Consider the following 18,195-nt stretch of genomic DNA (forward strand, 5'->3'; position numbering starts at 1 on the left):
TATCAGTGCAAAAATGTAAGTTACGAGGTAAGTAGAATTGCGTTATTGTGATAGCAATAAAATGATAATGTAGTTCAGTAGCCCTTATAACAATTGGCATTGTTTTCAAATTACACAGTTGTTAGTAATAGTTTATGTGTTGTAATTTAACTTTTAAGTAAACTCTACTTATGAAAGAAATAGCGCACCACCTGTCTTTACTACTTATCGTGCCTGCTGTTGATCCAATATTGATGATTTTTTGTATCGAGCTGGAATTTTGGACTTCTCTCAAACAAAGTACAAGGCAGTCCCATCATGCGTCTGCCATAGCTACAATATAACCTGTTTGATTTTCTTATCTATGTTTTTCTTCTTGTTTTGATGGATTATTACATTTTGATTTTTGTATTTATTTTATCAACTACTTGACATTATAGACATTTATCACATTCTTAACCTGATACACCGAGCAACTCAGACCCCGGCCGTCGTCTGAAAATCAGCGTCAAGTGGTATGCACTTGACACAAGCTGAGATGGGGACCTTTTTGCTGCTGCAACGCCGCCTAAGTATTAATTTTTCCGATTTTTTTTTACTGATTCTGCAACGTTGACTCTGTTTACTTGTTTTATGTATGTGTTTCCATGTGGGAGCAAAATAAACGTGATTCTATTCTAATCTTCTATTCTATGTCCACCCGGGTGAAGAAAGTGGAATTTTTAGTGTACTCATTTCACCTCGGGACCATTTCATCACCGCTCTTTACCCTGGTGATATTATCACCCAGGTGAACAAAGTAGAATAAACCATTTTAAAGAAAGTATTCACCTGCATCAGCAAATCTATTTCGGCATGCTGCAAGTAGAAAATTAAATACTCATACCTAACGGGCGTGGTATGGCGTTGCAGATATAAACAATCGAAATGAGTGAGGAGAGCCGACTAAAATTAGTAAAGGTAAACGTCGTAAAGGTAAATCGGCGGTCTGGAGTCTGTTTGCCTTTACGTCGATTCTTGATGTTAGCGTAAAGGTAGATGGGTATTTATTTATATTGCTATAAGCGGGCAACATTAGTTTTAGGCAGTAGCTTACTACAAAACCATATCGTTTTTTAAGCGTGTAAGTTTGATTGTGTGTATTTTTTTTAAACAAACCCAGTTTTTCAGGCAATGTCTAAGGGCTCCTATACATAAGACATTTTGGCTCTGAGTTAGTCGTCCATTTGGGACTGGACTGCATACGGAGAATATTGTACTTATTAGGACATTGCGTTGGAATAAAAATGACAATCAGGACATTTGTCCTGATCTATTTAGATAATGTGCCATCTGACTTAAGTACAACTTAAGTACTTGTATGTCCTGCTCAAAACGTCTTTGAAAGAACAGCAAATGCAGCGCACGCCCCCTGTCACAAGGTAATTGGTATTTTAGACAGGCAAAAACACTCAAAATAAAATGTAAACGTAAATTAAGTTTACCTATTACTTTTTGCAGCATGACTTTATCAATTTAAATTGTACCTAACTTACATAAATACTTCTTAGTCATCATTAATATTGATATTTTAGAATAGAAATAAGTTGGCGTTTGGTTTCTATTGTGTAATGTTATTTTTTTTACTAAGTACTTTTTTTATGACTGAAATTATTATTGCTAAATAAATACAGCTGAAATGTGTTTTGCAGACATTTATTGAAAGTACAATAATGCTTTATGAGTGTGTCATAGAACCGGAATGAGGTCTTTGCACGCCTCAAATATTGTCATTTAAAAGCAAATAAAGGTGCAAATATGTAATCAAGATTTACTATCTATCAATATGATGGTATGTATTAAAACATAAAGGCTGACACACACTATTATAATAATGCCGGAAGTTTAGTAAACGTCGAGATAAATATGGAGAAGTTAATGCAAATAAGTAGGTACCTATTCGCTATCTTTGCCAGAATAATACTAGTTTCAAACAAGTGCAAAATATTACCTTAGACTGTCCTATGGATAGTACATAGGTAATTGATTTATTAAAGACGATTTATGGTGATTGATCAATATTTAAAAAATAATGGTCATTTGCGACCGCATAGTGGTAATTAAATCAATAATACAATAGGTACTTTTGAATTATCTTCATCGTATGTAACCAGCTTAAGAATATACTAAGCAAACACCAGTCTTGCTTTAAAAAAATCAGCCGCTTTGATATTTATTTTAAATGCGTACGCGCACGTTCATTAGTCACTCCACAAACTTCTCAGGCCATTACTCACAAAATGTTTTCACATTGAATATTGAAGTATGGATGACGGCATATAAACCTATACACTGAGGCCTTTATGAAGTTGTAATACGAGTGATATTGCAATACAAATGTAGAGTCGAATGTGTTGTCGCCTGTACTTTAACAATATGTTACACTTGGACATAAACCAATTCGAGAGCTATAATTTATTATATTGAACTATTTTGACTTACATTTATACTCAAATAATAAATCGTTATTAATAAAATTAATAATGAATTCAGTACATGTTCTGTCAAGAAATTAATTGTTGGCTTCATAACATAAAAAAACCTTTTTCAATATGACTGTAAGTCACGCTGGTTGGCTTTTTTCTAAAACCACTTGACGTCAAGTAGGCACTTACGACAATCAGTGACGTTCAAAATTTTAAAGCACTTAAATCCTACATAATAAGTGTTAAGTGCTATTTAATGTGTGAGTTTGTATTTACTAACTAGCCTTCTTATCTGAAGAAAACTAATTTTAAATATTAAACTACCAGTGCCGAAACCGAAGTTAAAAGAGGTTTGACTACAGTTAAATTTTTCCTGTAACACGTGGAAAGCGTTTTTCAGTCCAATAGTTAAGTAACTTAAGTTTATGCATTTCTAAATTCAGTAAATATAATAATATGTAAATCTACATAAATAAAAATGAATTGATGTTCGTTAGTCTTAGTTTAGTGATTAAAACCTGAGAACGGCTGGGCCGATTGAGCTAATTTTGGTTTTAAAATGTTTATCGTAGTCCATTTTAGGTCTATACGGTGAGCAAATACGCGCGCGATATTGTTTTTCTGTGATAGACAAAATTCCACGCGGGCGAAGCCGCGGGCGGAAAGCTAGTTAATAATAAAAGTAGAAGTGAAAAGTTACTTGACAACCCTATCTAATGGATAGGCTTCTACACTGAGCGCAGTCCCTTGATTACACGGGGAAAAACTAATGAAACTTCTTGACTTAGAAATTCGCACTTTCCTTTCAATTATGTATGCACTTCTTGAGAACCCGGCCATATTACAAAGCTATTACTACCTATAATACCACATGTATAGGTATGTAATGTACTTTATGTGTACTTGTTCATAGTACATAAATGAATCCACAGTTACGTAAGCAATACGTGCGCAAACTCTATGGTCACGAACCAAATGAGTAATAAAAAATATTATTTTAGTCTTTTACCTAAATATTTGTCATACGCGTACAGGACTAATATTTATTTTCTTTGGAAGTTAATGGAAGGATCTGTTAGTACTTTTTTTTATTGGTTTTAAATCTTTCTTTAATTCTCTTATATTTAAGTTACACTATTACATTATGAAGGTTAAGAGTAGATTCGACCAAACAAGAGTAATTATTAAACTCAGAATAAATCGTCAGTTTTGACATATTTCCCATACTGAAACTGTCAATGTGCCAGTTATACCCGGAGTTATTCTCGGATAAAAGTTTGGCCTAATCGGGCCTTAATAAATCGACTTACTATCTGCAGGTTTCTGTTAACCGACAGATAAGCATCTATCAGTGTGAACTTGTCAGATATTTGAACACTTGATGTGAAGGTTAAAGGGACCTATCTCGAGGACGGAAGGTCTTTATCTCCGAATGATTGAACGGCTAAGGGGCGCCACACACAGGGCGATTAAGTCTTTCGCAATCATAATATGTACTCGTAATATGTACATGAAACTTCTGAAACATTGGTCTTTATACCAAAAAATAAATCGTTAACCAGAAACCGACTGCTATTGATGTTAAAGGATTTCTAAATTCTTCAGAGACTGCATTGTATTGTAATTGATTGCACGCTGCATGTATTTCTGTATTCTGCTTAATACTATGCTCAGCGTTGTCTTGGTCAATGAAAGATACACTGTACTCTCGCCTTAGTATGCTGTTATGTTTGATTTGATTATGCATCTTTTAAATGCAAAAATCCCAATAACTAGCAGAAGATGCAATTCAGTATGCAGTTGTACTTACTGAGCCTCTTTCTATGTTATGTGGCTGTACTACTACGCAACGGTAGGTCGGTCTCGGTTACAATCTGTCCGTGAGTAGTCAACCTTAGCAAGTATCGAGCATATTCAAACGTGATAAAATCAATTACAGATATTTATAATATTTGTTGATGAATGATTTATTACCCGTTAAAAGCTCAACTGTTTATTGCTAATAATTTTCATTTAATTTATTAGCTTATTACAATTAAAAACAATAAAGTATACTAACAGCGACTAGTGAAGTCTACTACATACTTCAACATTATTATAAACCTGCTAAATCATACTCGAATTTGATGGATGGTGTTTACATAAGCCAGGCGGAAATTTTTAGTCTGTTGTCTTAACTTTTATTAAACTTTCCAAAATTTTCCAAAGCCGGTATGTTTCCATGTCTAATTTGGAATGTAAGCAGGTGCATGCTTAACGTATAGGCACGTTGATAGTTATGTAAATGAAGACGAATCTAAATCGAGTTAAAAATATTTGCGATAAGATTCCTAAACTGTTGAGGTTTGTTGCACTCTTGCTGATAAGGCTTTGGAAGTTGAGCTGGCGGGTAAACATTATTTTTTAGTCACGAGGTTGCCTTTGGGACATTTTTTATTTGGAATATTAAATCGTTGCGTCAAATTTTTTTTTCCGTCTTAAAAAAATAACGAAGTGACTATTTATATCCAGATTTTGCCAATGTCCCGTATTCAATAAGACTAGAAAGTAGTAAAATATTTAATTATGTCTTAGATTTGTTATTTACAGTTTTTATACAAAAAATGTGGAAATGGCTATACATTGTTCAGATAAAAGTTATCTTGTATGTAGTTCAAAGATCGGAATATCTAAAAAGGAGCACGAACGTAAGTGTGATAGAACTGATGATAGGTAAGGTACCTAATGTTGATTTAGAGAAGGCGCTGTCAAAATTACAGAGGAAATTAATTTTTTAAGTTCTATCCGTAAATGCTAGTTACCTTCAGGAAAAACTACCTCAAATGTATGTTATTAACTATTCTGAAACTATTTCAATAGATGGACAACCCTGTGGACGTACTGAATTGTATGCTATTAATACTCGTTCGTCATCAAATTAATAGCATTACAATAAGTAATGATTTACTTTAGGTAAATATGTACCTCATTATGACGGTAATTTATTGAATCAAAATCCAGAGAGGAAAATGAAAATTATTTTGCGTCTTGTTATGACAAAGACACGCAAGTATTACAGCAAATCTTCATAAGTATTACCTATTGAAATATAATAAATTTAAGTCTTAATTTTTACTTGTAAAGTAGGCAGGTAATTATAGGGCAGGTAATGTTAGTATTGGGAACCCAAAAGTAATCTTAATTCTTAACAAACTCTACGGCTTTTAGTAATTTAATTAAGAAGGTAATGTGATATGGATAAAAACAAAACGAACACTAGATGAAAGAAAATATAATGAAGAGTATGCACAAATTGTTTTGCCATCGTAAACTTTTTTCAAAGTCATATTAAAGCGTAATATTGTGGTTAATCTGAGAATTGAAGCATTAAAATAAATTCTCCTTTAGTGAGAAATTAACTAGTCATTAACTCCTAAGAGATGTAACGAATTTCTCCAAACGCATTACTTAAAATCATAGGCATGCGTCGAATTCAACTCGAGTCAGTATCGTGTAGCATATACGCTATCGCTGCACGCTGCAATTAATGATTGTAATACTCACGTGAGCGGAAATGGACCTTATTCTTTGGGGATTGGGTCTAATTAGTGAACACAATGACGTCCGTGAACGCACCAATGATACCTGCGTTGGGTTTAAACTCGCACGGAACACGTTTGGCGCGTCGCACGCGCGCGAACTAACTGACTTCCAATTGGTCATGTTGGTCCCACCGAGCATGTGACCGCGCCTGACTTCGTGATGTGATCATTGCAGTGTTTATTGAAGCGTTTATTCCACTACCTACTACTTTTTTTCACTTAAAACCCGCAAGATAGATTCAAGTTTGAAGAACAACCGTTAATTGGCACTGTATTTATAATTGCGTTCAAACACTGTCCAAAGTAAAATTATTATTAAATTACCAACAAAAGGATGATGGGCATATTGGGCGTTAAACCAACAGAAACAAAAAGTATAATAAATTAAAGCTTAATACTAGTACTTCATTTCATAGTATGACAACAATCCTGAAATACGCCGGGATACGGAGATAGAGGTCGTTGAATATGCAAAGTTTCCATAGTATTTCACATCACATTGGGGTAATAAAAATAGTATTAGGTCTATTAGATTGCTTTTATCGATCATATTGAGAGTATTGTATCATATCTTACTATCGATTCGATCGATTTAGTAAGTATGTATACCGAATAAATCATAATCGATTATTCGATTGCAATAATCGATTATATTGCTGAAAATAAGGAATTGAATTAACAATGAAATGATAGTAATGATGGTAATCAATAAAATCGATTAATCGAATTGTTAATCGATAAATCGTTATTTGGCAACATCGATTAATAATCGATCCGTGATCGATTATGCGACAACACTACAACTTAACTGGTAGAAATCCCATTGAAACATGACTGTGTTGATGTCATTTCTCTAAATGGTACCTAGGTATGGTCCTACGCTTATAATGTAGAACATGGTTTAAATATACATTTGTTGGCCCCACTCCTGAACTGTTGGACATAATAATGGATAAATAACTTAATGTATTTAAAATGTAAGTAGATAAGTATATTAATTAATAATATTTTTTGTTTGCGCAATAAAGCACCTATTACTATTACACATTATGTCAATTTCCAAGCAAACCCGGGAGTTTTTGGTAGTTATTTATATGAAAATATATTTCTGATATTAAGTCCTAACAAATAATAGTAGTTACATTTCTGTTGGTTTTACGCCCAGATTCCATAGAAAAGTGCCCATCATCCTTTACTTTCCCAAAATATTCAACAACGCAGAAAAAAAAGAAATTATTAAAAGAAAGTTGTTTAAAATATAAAATTACTCACGTGAAGAATATTGCAGTCTTCAAACAATAACGACGGGCGACTGGTTGAAACGAGCGGCGATTCCGTATCAGCTGATGATAAGGAAGATGACAGCTATCTCGTGATTTCGCCGTGCGGTTGGTAGCACTGCCGCCGCCGGCGCAGCCTCCGGCCCATCGTTATGTAAACACACACGCGCCCCCATCACAATATCTGCTGCAATCGGACGCATACAAAAGTTTAAAGTTGAATGATTCCATCCTATCCAAGTTACAAAGTTGCAAGCTTTTACATGCAAATGCTGGCATTTCCATAAATAACAAAGGTCGGTTATGAAAATGAAAACAACAAAGATACTTTTCGATCGTGATAATAGCAGATTATTCAATCTTCAACTTGTTTACTTATCCTCAGATAATATCATAGTGATATCTGTGATAGTGAAATTCTCAGTCTGCTACAATACATTTTCATCACTAACAATCGAAGAGTAACAATCATGTAATAAGAAATAAAGAAAATCTTAAGAATAATCTCACAATATAAACTTTAAAATATTTTTATTGCATGGTTCCAATCCAGCGCCTTATTTATCAATGAATTATATTTAATCGCTCATAAACATTTTTGTTTTAACACTAGAAAGGCCGCCGTCCCATTTTTGTCCCACTCGCGAGTTTGATCGTCTCTAACTTTTTTATTTTTCAACGAAAGTCCATGAAACTTTTTGACTTTTCCTGATTTATTGAATTTTATCATTTTTTAATGTTTTTGATAATATAACATTATTAGAAAAAAAATTAAAATCGGTTTTACCTAGAAGCGCCACTGGGTCATTTTTGTCCCACCTTGGTATTTGCAACAATAATTCGATGAAGAGTCCTTGTTTCGAGGAAATACGAGAATGGGGAGGTGAGGAACGTTTAGGTGACTCATCACAATGCAGAAATGTAATTAAATTGTACTAGTTTTTGCCTGTGACTTCACCTAGTGAGAAATTAAGTTTATCATAGAAAGACCTAATTTCTTGACACTTATCGTTGTTATTTGACCAAATAACTGAATATTATTGTTATTTATAGACTATATTATGTTATTCTGAAATATTAACAATAAAACTGCAAAGTTTTATTAAGATCGGCTTAGTATTTTTTGCGTAAAAGAGTGAAAAAACAACAATGGATCTAACCATGAATCCACACTCACTTAGTTCAAGTTCAAGGCTTAAATCCACCCATTCATCCTTTCTATTCGTTCATCGGTTCATCCATCCATCAATTCATCAATCTTTATTAACTTTTACATTTATAATATTAGTAGGAAGGTGACTTCAAGACATGGGCCAGTTCATACATTGTATGATTTGATACATTTTTAAAATGTGTGACTTATAATTTTTTTTAAATTAAACGTACATACTTTTCATTGTAACTGGTAAAAAACTTCACTGTGTGTGTACGGATAACAGAAAAATAACCATACCTATAGAAGTTCCTAAACACATAGTAGACCAGAGAGACAAAAAAACCATACAAAAAAACTTTGTGCAAAATGTGCACTATTATTTGTAAGATATTTATTATTTATTCAAAAAGAATACTGAATAGTTAAATTAGTAATTTCATAGTTTTAATACAGTATAACACCATGTAATATGTGACTATTTTTTTATGAAACCAAAAATATCTGTCTCTTAATAATTCAAAATTAAAATTGAATAGATTTATATTTTTAAAGAAATAAGTACATATTGATTTAACTATTTAGATAAACCATTTTTTAAGGATACCACAAATAGTTTTAACCATAATGTTCATGCCTGAAACTAAAAAATGTTACTAAATATATGCTGGGACAAAATTGACCCAGCGGCGCTTTTAGGGGGGTCGTAATCTTCGGCACTTCTAGTGTTAAAGGACAAATATAATTATTTCATAAATAGAATGTAAATGTTGTAACTCACCTTATAAACATCACTAGGAAAATGTAGGCTTTAAGTATAAGAGTGCATTTTGTTGTAAAGCATACAAACAGCAAAAATATGACAATCATGTCCAATTTTATTAAAAACAATATCCTGTACCCAAAATTAATTAATATAAAGATAAAAAAAGCATAACCATTTATGAAAATCATTCGGGAATCGAAGCAATAATCTATAAAAGTAGGTAATTCGTCTATTTAGTCTACAATATCATCTGTCACATAAAATAGATCACACAATATAGTATTTTGGACTATGATGTGATGTAGTTCTTAACAGAAACTTAAAACTGATATTTTAATTAAACAACTTTAAAAAATCGAAACTGCCTAAGGCGGGACTCGAACCCACGAACTTCGAACCATGAACGTTCAAGTCCTGCCTTAGGCAGTTTCGATTTATTCAAGTTGTTTATTTAAAATTTAGTTTGAGAAGTGACTCTATTCGCTAAGAAATTGTAATAACATTTAAAACTGATAGATCTAGATTCTAGATACAAAATAATCATTAAAAGATGACATATTTATGTCAAACCCGTGTTCGATTAGCAATTAACAAGGCAATTATCATTGATAAGTGATAACAAATCACTCGACATGGAGATAGGAGTAGTAACGATTAATTCGAAATTAGGAATGGTCTTACAGAACAAAAACATTAATTAACCGACGCACAAATCGTTAGAGTGATAAGGCCCTTAGGATCAGAAAAAGCCATTAAAATTAAATAATTTGTACGAGCACAGAAATTGTAATTTTTTCAATGCGTGTAATCCCGAGAGCTAAAGAATCAATCTAGAAAAAATATATATTTTTACTACAAACATGGCATAAGTCCTATTGTAAAAAATAATATAACAAAAAATATGGCAGGTACTTAGGTAAATAAAAACTAAACACAACTCAATAAGTACATCACATTTACGTATTTACGCAGTCAGATAAGGGCCGTTTATTATATTATGCATTAATTATAAAGCAAAAAATAATAATAATATAAAAGTTAAGTTCTACCACCACGTAAGACATTTTTAGCAACTTCACAGGAGTTTGGACGAAACGACGTGTCTTTCGACTCTGTGGCGAATGGCATTAAAATGAAAAATCGCCAAAAATGATTTACCTACGTGTGGTGATAGAACATAACATGGGAAAAATTGGCCCTTACATTAAACTAACATTTTAGGTCAGTTTACAAATAACATTTCTGATCCAATTTAAATTGTAACATTTGAAAAATTACTAGAATTATAAGTGTCAGTAACTAACTTTGGATAAAGAATTTACTAAGTTAATAACGAAATTACTTAGTCTATGTTATTACGTTTGGTGTCTATTTCTTTAAGAACTCTTCATACATTTGCTACCTTATTTATATCACCATTTCATGGACCTGAAACAATTTTGTACTATTTTGTTAGTTATATTCTCTAATTTTCTTAATGCAGCAAAATAATTCCATTCAAATATTGCATTTTAACTTGTAATTTAGTAAACAGTGTGCCTAGCCTATGGTGGTTGCTCACTATAATACCCTTTAGGTCGTTTAGGTATACATACATTGCGAATCTTTGCAGTGATCCGCGATAGAAATGCGCTACTTACAGCATCGATATAGTCGCAAATCGTTTAACTTTACGCACATGCGTTTCTAAAAGCTGCTTTTAGAAATGCATCAATCTCTATTCAATCGCGTTTTTATAAATTGAGAATTTTAGACGCGCGTTTGGTCGCTGCAAAAAGTTGCAGTATATCTAAGGTCTAATTTAAAGCCTGGTCCGTCAGCACGTAGAATCCTCGCTCGCACACTCACTGCGAGCGCGCGTCGCACAGTCGCGACAGCAATATAATTACGCGCGAGCGATAAGGATGGGTAGCTTGGGGTCATTGGACGGAATTCTACGTGCTCACGGACCAGGCTTTAGCCTAGGCGCAGACCACCGACTTTTAGTTGGCCGATAGTTGGTTCGGGCTGTTAATCAATATGGAGATGTATGAAAGTGCGTACATTACGATTTGGTATCGGTCAATACAAATTAGAATCCGGCCCAACTATCGGCCAACTAAAAGTCGGTGGTCTGTGCCTAGACTTAAGACAAAAATCCAAGTTTTTGCTTTAGGTATTTATTGTAAAATATCTCATCGTAGTTTGACGTGCTAGCGATTATAATTTAGGTTTAAAACTTACATAAACTAGGAACTCGCATTGACCAAAGCACTGTGTTGCTGCACTTGACTGTCACAGTTTCTGACCCGTCGAAAGTGTTTGACGTGCTCACTAGCTCGCCAAATCTTAGGGGTTGATTAACTGGAAATAAAAATACATTTCCATGGTTCATTATTCAGATAAGGTGAATAGGCCCAAACAAAAACGGTAGTAAATGGCCACCGTCAAAAAAGGAACTGCCAAAAAAGGCCACCACCAAAAAGGACCATTAAAGCAAAATCTTTAAATCCAAAATCCAACATTTTATTGTATCTGTCCTTAAATGATAGCAACAGTTCAGCATTGATTTAATATAAATTACGTTTAAGAATGATTTACCAACCTAAATTCCATTTCAATCCAGTAGTTGTTACATAACTACAAGTCTCTCCAATAGGAACTAATGAGCACCAAGCCCTTTTATGGAACCTTGTCTGTTCAGGGATGCTTATTATGTGCTCTCCAGGGCACAGGAGCCAGGAGACTGCATCATCTGTTATTATGTAAACCCTTGTGTTAGGACTAAGTAAGGCCTTTTCTGTGGCCAGAAATAGTGTTTGAATGTTCCCTAAAATCTGATCTAGTCTTCCAGAACTCTGACAGATAGTCAAAACATGGTCAATCTGAAAACAAACAAAAAATGCATTAATTAATGTAAAATAATATTTCATTTTGCATTGTAAAATTATTTTTTTATTTGGAATGATATAAAAAAATAATTAAGTATTGTTAGCCCATGAAAAAATAAACAAAACTCATTTATTTTTGCAAATAAAATTTTAGAAAGCACTTTTACACATCCCTGTATTAATCCTACCACTGCTTCGGGACAATAAATGGGCCAGTGCTGAGAAGAAGCAGCACAAGAAACTCAGTCACTTTTAATAAAAGATTAAAATGATACTTATTATCATACCTCCATATCAATTTGTTGGCAATGTTTACGTAGTTCTATCAATGCTTTGGTAAAGTCCGTGTAATCTTGGTCTGGTGTGTGTATCACCTGCGAAGAAACTTGAGTAAATATCAAAGGTTATCAATATTGACATAAATAATTATTTAAAAACATGATGATTATGCACAGATGCATGAGTAAAAATTACAATGTTACTGGTGGTATTACTATTTTTAATATGTGGAATATTATGTCTTCTTATTATAATGATCCCATGATTGTATGAATATGAGATGCATGCAGAAGAAAAGACTTGTAGAATCAAAAATTACAAAAGTTTTGTTCCCTGTCTTTCGTGCAAAATGTGGTAAAATATATACTTAAAATACAAGCCCCTTTGGAGGTTTATTATCATTTACTTTGAAACTACCTACATTTAGATTGGTAGAGGATTTAACCTTACAACTTTTTTTATATTTCTGTAGAATATCCTGGCCGATGGAGTCAAAATCTCCAGTTATCAAATCTGGGTATTTCATTGTGCTTTGTACATTTTCAGGTAGTTCTTTGAGAAATTTGTCCCATCTTGTTGTTCCACCGTCAACAGTCATTCTTACTAATGCTGGAAAGAATAATTATTGTCAGTTTTTAAATGAGTTTATAGAGTTTTATATAGAATTGTGAATTTATCATAGTTAGAGCAACTTACCATTATTCCATAGATTTGTGATGAATTCTTGTTTCTGTGATATTGGTCTGTTCAATATTACAATTGCATATTTGGCCTTCGTTTGAAGCGATCTTGTAATCAATTGTGTAACGTCCCATTTCCAACATCTAAGTAAGTTACAAGAAGTCCCACAGTTGTTGAGCTGCATATACAAGACATTAAATATCATTCCCACCTACAAAATAGTTTGTATAGAACTAGAATCTCGTAAAAAGAAAGGGGGCGTAATTTATCGATTCATTCGATTATCGAACACTATATTAATTCACGACATTAATGTGAACTTTGTACTATTTTTCGCACAATTACAACTCTCAAAAAGTAAGTGAATAAGGTAAATATTAAAATCAACGTAGGTATACAATAACTTGTCGGTGAATATACTAACCCTATTATTTAACATTGTATTATTTATGAAATAAGAAAACGCAGCTGCAATTCTACAGTAATTTACTGGTTTCTAATATTTACAACGTATAATTAAACTTTTTAGCAAACTTTCTTTCGGCAATTTTGGCAAACTGTTTTGCAACTTTTTGCAAGGTTAGTTTGACATATGTCATGGAGTCAGCTGACATTGACAATAAGTGTTGTTACCACAATCAAAAATTATAGTGGTCGTATCATGCCCACGGGCAGTCCGTCAAGGTCAAAAGTCAAAGTTGACGAAACTAAAGTTAAGCAAGCAAGATAATTATCTGTGGTCGTAGTCTTAGCTGATATTGTTGGTGAAGTGTGCTACGTTAATGATGATGTGTTTTTGGAATAGAATTCACAGAACGGTCATTTTGCCTGTGGGTAAGTCCGCGGGCAGGTGGGGAAATACTAAAAGCTAAATTAAAGAAAAAAAATTCTAGTCTATGCATTCTATTCTTGACATTGACGGAAATGACGGACGAATTTTGACAGCTTTGATTGGATAAAAAATTGTTGTGCGCTATCAATAAAACTTAATTTGTCGTTTTTATCGTAGGTTCAACCAATTTTATATTCTCATCATCATGAACAGAATATTTGGTAGAGGAAAACCTAAAGAACCTGGTCCTAGTATTACGGACTGTATCACCAATGTAAGTAATAGTGGTCATCATCCTACTGAAGTACTTTTCTTGATTGATGAATCATTAGTATTCAAATGAATAGTTTCTCTTTTTTATCTTTTTTACGAGATCCTGTAAGTGTGTTTGTATTTTATAGGTCGATGCCAGAGCAGACAATATCGAGCAGAAAGTACAAAAACTGGAGAATGAGCTTAGGAAATACAAAGATCAAATGAACAAGATGAGGGAAGGTCCTGCAAAGAACTCTGTAAAGCAGAAGGCTATGCGGGTCTTGAAACAAAAGAAAATGTAAGTTAATAATTTTGAAATTATTCAATTACTTTTTAAATTACCTTAAATCGAAAATTGCAATCAACGTTTATCGGAAATTGCATTAGATACTACCCCATACTAAATTCCAGGAAACTTTGTCATGTTTACTTATCAAATTAATTTTGCTAACTTGAACTGGATATAATTACATTAATGATTGCTCTAAATTTTGATTATAAAATTCCAGGTATGAACAACAACTGGATAGTTTGCGAGCTCAGTCTTTCAACATGGAGCAGGCGAACTACGCCACACAAACCCTGAAGGACACACAGGCCACGGTGACTGCGATGAAAGACGGTGTCACTCAAATGAAAAAAGAATTCAAGAAAATCAACATTGATAACATTGAGGTATGCTTACAATCTATCAAAAGAGTTCAAATAACTTATGAACTTGTCTCAAAATAACAATAGTTTCAGCCTTTTGTGGCATGTGGATAAGGAAATAATATTAATTCCTCAATCTATCGAGTAAATATAACATGTTCTAATACTGCCTATTTTAGGAATAACTTTTATTTTGCCTTTCTTACTGTTACCTTAAACTACATAATTATTACTGTACTAAAATGTGGAGAATAACAATAAATTATAGTCTAACTTGTAATATCTTCTATACTTGGGAGGATGAACTTTTTTATTTATTTATTTCCACACAATAATATATTAAATAATAAACTTAGGTAGTTTGGTTTATTAATTTGTAATTGTAACTTAATAACTACAATAAAACCTTTCAACCTTCTCTTCCAGGACGTAAACGATGAGCTGGCAGACATGTTGGAGCAAGCTGACGAGGTTCAGGAGGCGCTGGGCCGGCAGTACGGCATGCCGGAGATTGACGATGATGAGCTGGCCGCTGAACTTGATGCTCTTGGTATGTTTCAATACTTTTCTTTTGATAGTATAGGGATTTGGGATGTGGTAGCTTACTATGGGCCTCATAAAAAGGCTCAAGGTCACCCAAAGGGCGATGGAGCGTGCTATGCTTTTGATATCAACCTAGCAAGAACCAGAAATGTGAGACTAATGTGGAAATGGAAAATTGTGTTACACTCTGTAAAAGGTCTTACGCCTGTATTCACAAACAATGCTTGCTTATGTAAAGCAGCAAATTGAATGCACAGCATTGAATAGTGCTCTGTGATTGGTTTGTGTGTGAACCAGACCCTGTGCATCCACGCACACTGTGAGACCTTATAGTAATGTTTGTGAATACGGACTTTAATTTCAAGGGGTTTTTGTGAGTTGAACAGCATTTTATTTCAATCATGACTGTCCTCATGTAATCTCTTATATCTTGTATTTTTATAATTTTAATCATCATGTTATTAATGAGTCAACCAATTTATTTTTGGAATTATGTATTTAATTGACAATTTAAAAGGAATCGTAAGTTTTTGCATTAGTATCATCACCTCCTTTAAAACCACCATAATGAGGGTTTTCGCGATTGAAAAATCCGCCAGATGGCAATACGTAGACGCGAGGTCCAAATGCTGCATGATTGGTTATTTTTGACATGACATTGACAGATAATAATATGTCGAAATTCACCAATCACGCAGCATTTGGATCTCGCGTCTACGTATTGCCACCTGGCGGATTTTTCAATCGCGGACACCCTCATTGCAAATAGTAACTGCACTTTCTGTGGGGGTAATTGAAACCATGTTTGAGTAACGTAACATGTGTGAGTATTGAAATCATTCTGGAGTTAAAAGTCGCCTCTCGGTCTAAATGTTTTTAAAATAATGTAACAAAATTTAGATTTCACATAATTTCTTTAGCAACTCAGTATTGCCCATTTCTAAACTCAACATATTTGACTACTTTCTCATCTCTCTACTCATTGCCTTACAGGCGACGAGATAGCCCTGGACGACGACACGTCATACCTCGATGACGTAGTGAAGGCCCCGGCGGCGCCCGACAAGGAACCCGGCGCGGACAGCGTCCGGAACAAGGACGGAGTGCCCGTGGACGAGTTCGGACTGCCGCAGGTGCCTAGTGTTGTGCAGACGTCCCGTTAAAGTGAGGGTAGGTGAGCCTTTGTTCTTTGTGGGGCACAATGTGTCTTTACTTGGTAGGGATATAAAGGTCATTATCGTTATCATCAGGGTATTTAGTCTCTACTAAGCAGGGTACTCATCTAGCCGTGTACATGTAATGTATCAGATACTGTATCAAGTGAGTAGATTGGCACGAGCCCACTGCAAGCTGCTCGCGCGAGGTTCGCAGGGAGATCGTAGCGGCCCGCTGAGTGGCGGTATCACTGCGAGCACAAAGGTGGCTCGCAGTATGATCCAGGAGCTCGCAGCCAGATACGCGATGACCGTGGACGAGCCCTACTCACTTGAAGGTTGGTTATGTTACATGCTACGTTACGTGCTACATGGCAGGTGAGTACCCTGCCCTACAGGACGACGACCCTGTCTAATTTACCAGAGGCAAAAAAATGGGCATACAGTCACCATGCTAGTTAGACAGATTGAGGAGACCTGAGGCGTCTCATTTTGGTTGGGTTATAATGGTTACATTTGCGTTGCAACTCTTTGGCTGCTTTTCTTCTCAGCTACATCACTGGTATTGACGTTTTAAGCGTTGTAACGAGAGCCATCGTATTTTTATCAACAGATGGTTCCACAAGCGGGTAATGGCTTTCTTTTCATCTATAAATGTGATGCATTGTCATGATACAGACCAACGCCAACCTCAATCGTAAATGGATGTGGTAGTGGCGCCCACTGGTGTTCATTTCACTGATATACGACGATCATTCCTGTGTTTAATGCATATAAATGCCATCTTCTTTTAAATCACCATCTAACTTAGAATACATTAGAACAAAGACTCACCTGATGTTAGACATAGTAAGGTTACAGCAGTTCTCATGGCTTCAGAGGATACATGAAATTGCCTCAGCATAATGCTGTGATTTCTTTGTTATAGTAACTTCACCATGCCTACGCAAATATAATATAAATGTACATTTAAATATAAATTTAATATATCTTAAGTTTTATAATACAATTATGCTTTTTGTTGTAAACCAAGAATCACATCGCGTTAACCGCTTTTGTTACTTTAAATTGTGCAGTAATTTCTGTAGAATAAGATTTGGCAATTTTTTTACTGATCATGCATACTTTTTTGGTCAGGGTTCTCTTTAGTGATTTGATAATCAGATCAAATTAAAAAGGTTTAGGAGAGTATAGAGATTGCACTTTAACATAAAAAAGTCCCACCTTTTCTTTAGTCGCCTGATGTATTTGGAAGTTAATTAACGCAGGAAAACATTCCAGATTTTGTACAATAAAAACATTACAATGGTTTCAGACTTGATAAAATATACATTTACATATATCTGGTTATCGGATCACGACAATAATGCTTTCAAATGTATACGTAATTATTTTCCAGAATCATTGGTTCTTTTGAAATTAACTACTAATTATGTTCATAATTGTAAAGAAAATCATTATGTGATTGCAAATAGGAAAATATACTTTATTGCAAATTGCTATAAAATTATATTTGAATACATTAACAATAGCAACACAATTATTTGATTCTTAACACTTTCATCATTTACTTAGTATAGGTTCTAAAAAGTAAAAAAATTTGTTTAAAATTGTGTCTAATTGTTATGTAACTTTATGATCTTTAATAAGTTATACCTTTTTAAATCGTGTTTCATTTTAGAATTCCTATTCCTAGTGGTTTCTTT

At 34.0% G+C, this 18,195-nt stretch overlaps 3 protein-coding genes across 6 annotated transcripts in view; 1 reads left to right on the forward strand and 2 right to left on the reverse strand.

Annotated features, from left to right (window-relative positions):
- Positions 1 to 7,405, reverse strand: part of Vha100-2 (V-type ATPase subunit a family protein Vha100-2) — a 40,011-nt gene extending 32,606 nt beyond the window's left edge. Inside the window, exon 1 of one of the 2 annotated variants that reach the window (XM_028321707.1) lies at positions 7,298 to 7,405. The gene's annotated coding sequence lies outside the window, so the exon portion shown is untranslated. Of the gene's footprint in view, positions 1 to 5,987; positions 6,138 to 7,297 lie in introns of those variants that run through there. The other variant, XM_028321708.1, reaches the window with a different exon arrangement.
- A 2,299-nt stretch (positions 7,406 to 9,704) lies between these two features.
- LOC114365196 (thiamin pyrophosphokinase 1) lies at positions 9,705 to 13,640 on the reverse strand. Of its 3 annotated transcripts, none has more exons than XM_028321714.1 (7): positions 13,479 to 13,640; positions 13,070 to 13,265; positions 12,819 to 12,982; positions 12,382 to 12,468; positions 11,809 to 12,088; positions 11,448 to 11,567; positions 9,705 to 10,652 (listed from the first exon to the last, which is right to left on the reverse strand). In XM_028321714.1, exons 1-7 carry the CDS (start codon positions 13,491 to 13,493, stop codon positions 10,645 to 10,647), a joined length of 870 nt encoding a protein of 289 aa, XP_028177515.1. In that variant the 5' UTR covers positions 13,494 to 13,640; the 3' UTR covers positions 9,705 to 10,644. The 3 variants fall into 3 exon arrangements, with proteins under 3 accessions (XP_028177515.1, XP_028177514.1, XP_028177516.1); XM_028321713.1 differs by having other exon boundaries at positions 12,795 to 12,982; XM_028321715.1 differs by having other exon boundaries at positions 12,795 to 12,982; positions 13,070 to 13,232; positions 13,479 to 13,622.
- Positions 13,641 to 13,965: 325 nt separating this feature from the next.
- On the forward strand, positions 13,966 to 18,154 carry Vps60 (vacuolar protein sorting 60). The gene is made up of 5 exons (XM_028321674.1): positions 13,966 to 14,160; positions 14,288 to 14,439; positions 14,651 to 14,816; positions 15,219 to 15,342; positions 16,329 to 18,154. The coding sequence occupies exons 1-5, from the start codon at positions 14,092 to 14,094 to the stop codon at positions 16,496 to 16,498; spliced, it is 681 nt and encodes a 226-aa protein (XP_028177475.1). The 5' UTR covers positions 13,966 to 14,091; the 3' UTR covers positions 16,499 to 18,154.
- Positions 18,155 to 18,195: the final 41 nt, after the last annotated feature.

Source organism: Ostrinia furnacalis, unplaced genomic scaffold (assembly GCF_004193835.3).
Source record: "Ostrinia furnacalis isolate ACB-3 unplaced genomic scaffold, ASM419383v2 OfSCF7560, whole genome shotgun sequence".
Taxonomy (NCBI): Eukaryota; Metazoa; Arthropoda; class Insecta; order Lepidoptera; family Crambidae; genus Ostrinia; species Ostrinia furnacalis.

What these genes read in the sequence shown, in the direction of transcription:
- LOC114365196 (XM_028321713.1), bottom strand. An exon ending in GCCAACAAATTGATATGGAG is followed by an intron (nt 12,089 to 12,381) that starts GTATGATAATAA and finishes GTTTGTTTTCAG; the next exon opens with ATTGACCATGTTTTGACTAT. An exon ending in TGGATTGAAATGGAATTTAG is followed by an intron (nt 11,568 to 11,808) that starts GTTGGTAAATCA and finishes TTTTATTTCCAG; the next exon opens with TTAATCAACCCCTAAGATTT.
- Vps60 (XM_028321674.1), top strand. Translation starts at nt 14,092, where the DNA reads ATGAACAGAATATTTGGTAGAGGAAAACCTAAAGAACCTGGTCCTAGT. An exon ending in TTACGGACTGTATCACCAAT is followed by an intron (nt 14,161 to 14,287) that starts GTAAGTAATAGT and finishes TGTATTTTATAG; the next exon opens with GTCGATGCCAGAGCAGACAA. An exon ending in CGCTGAACTTGATGCTCTTG is followed by an intron (nt 15,343 to 16,328) that starts GTATGTTTCAAT and finishes ATTGCCTTACAG; the next exon opens with GCGACGAGATAGCCCTGGAC.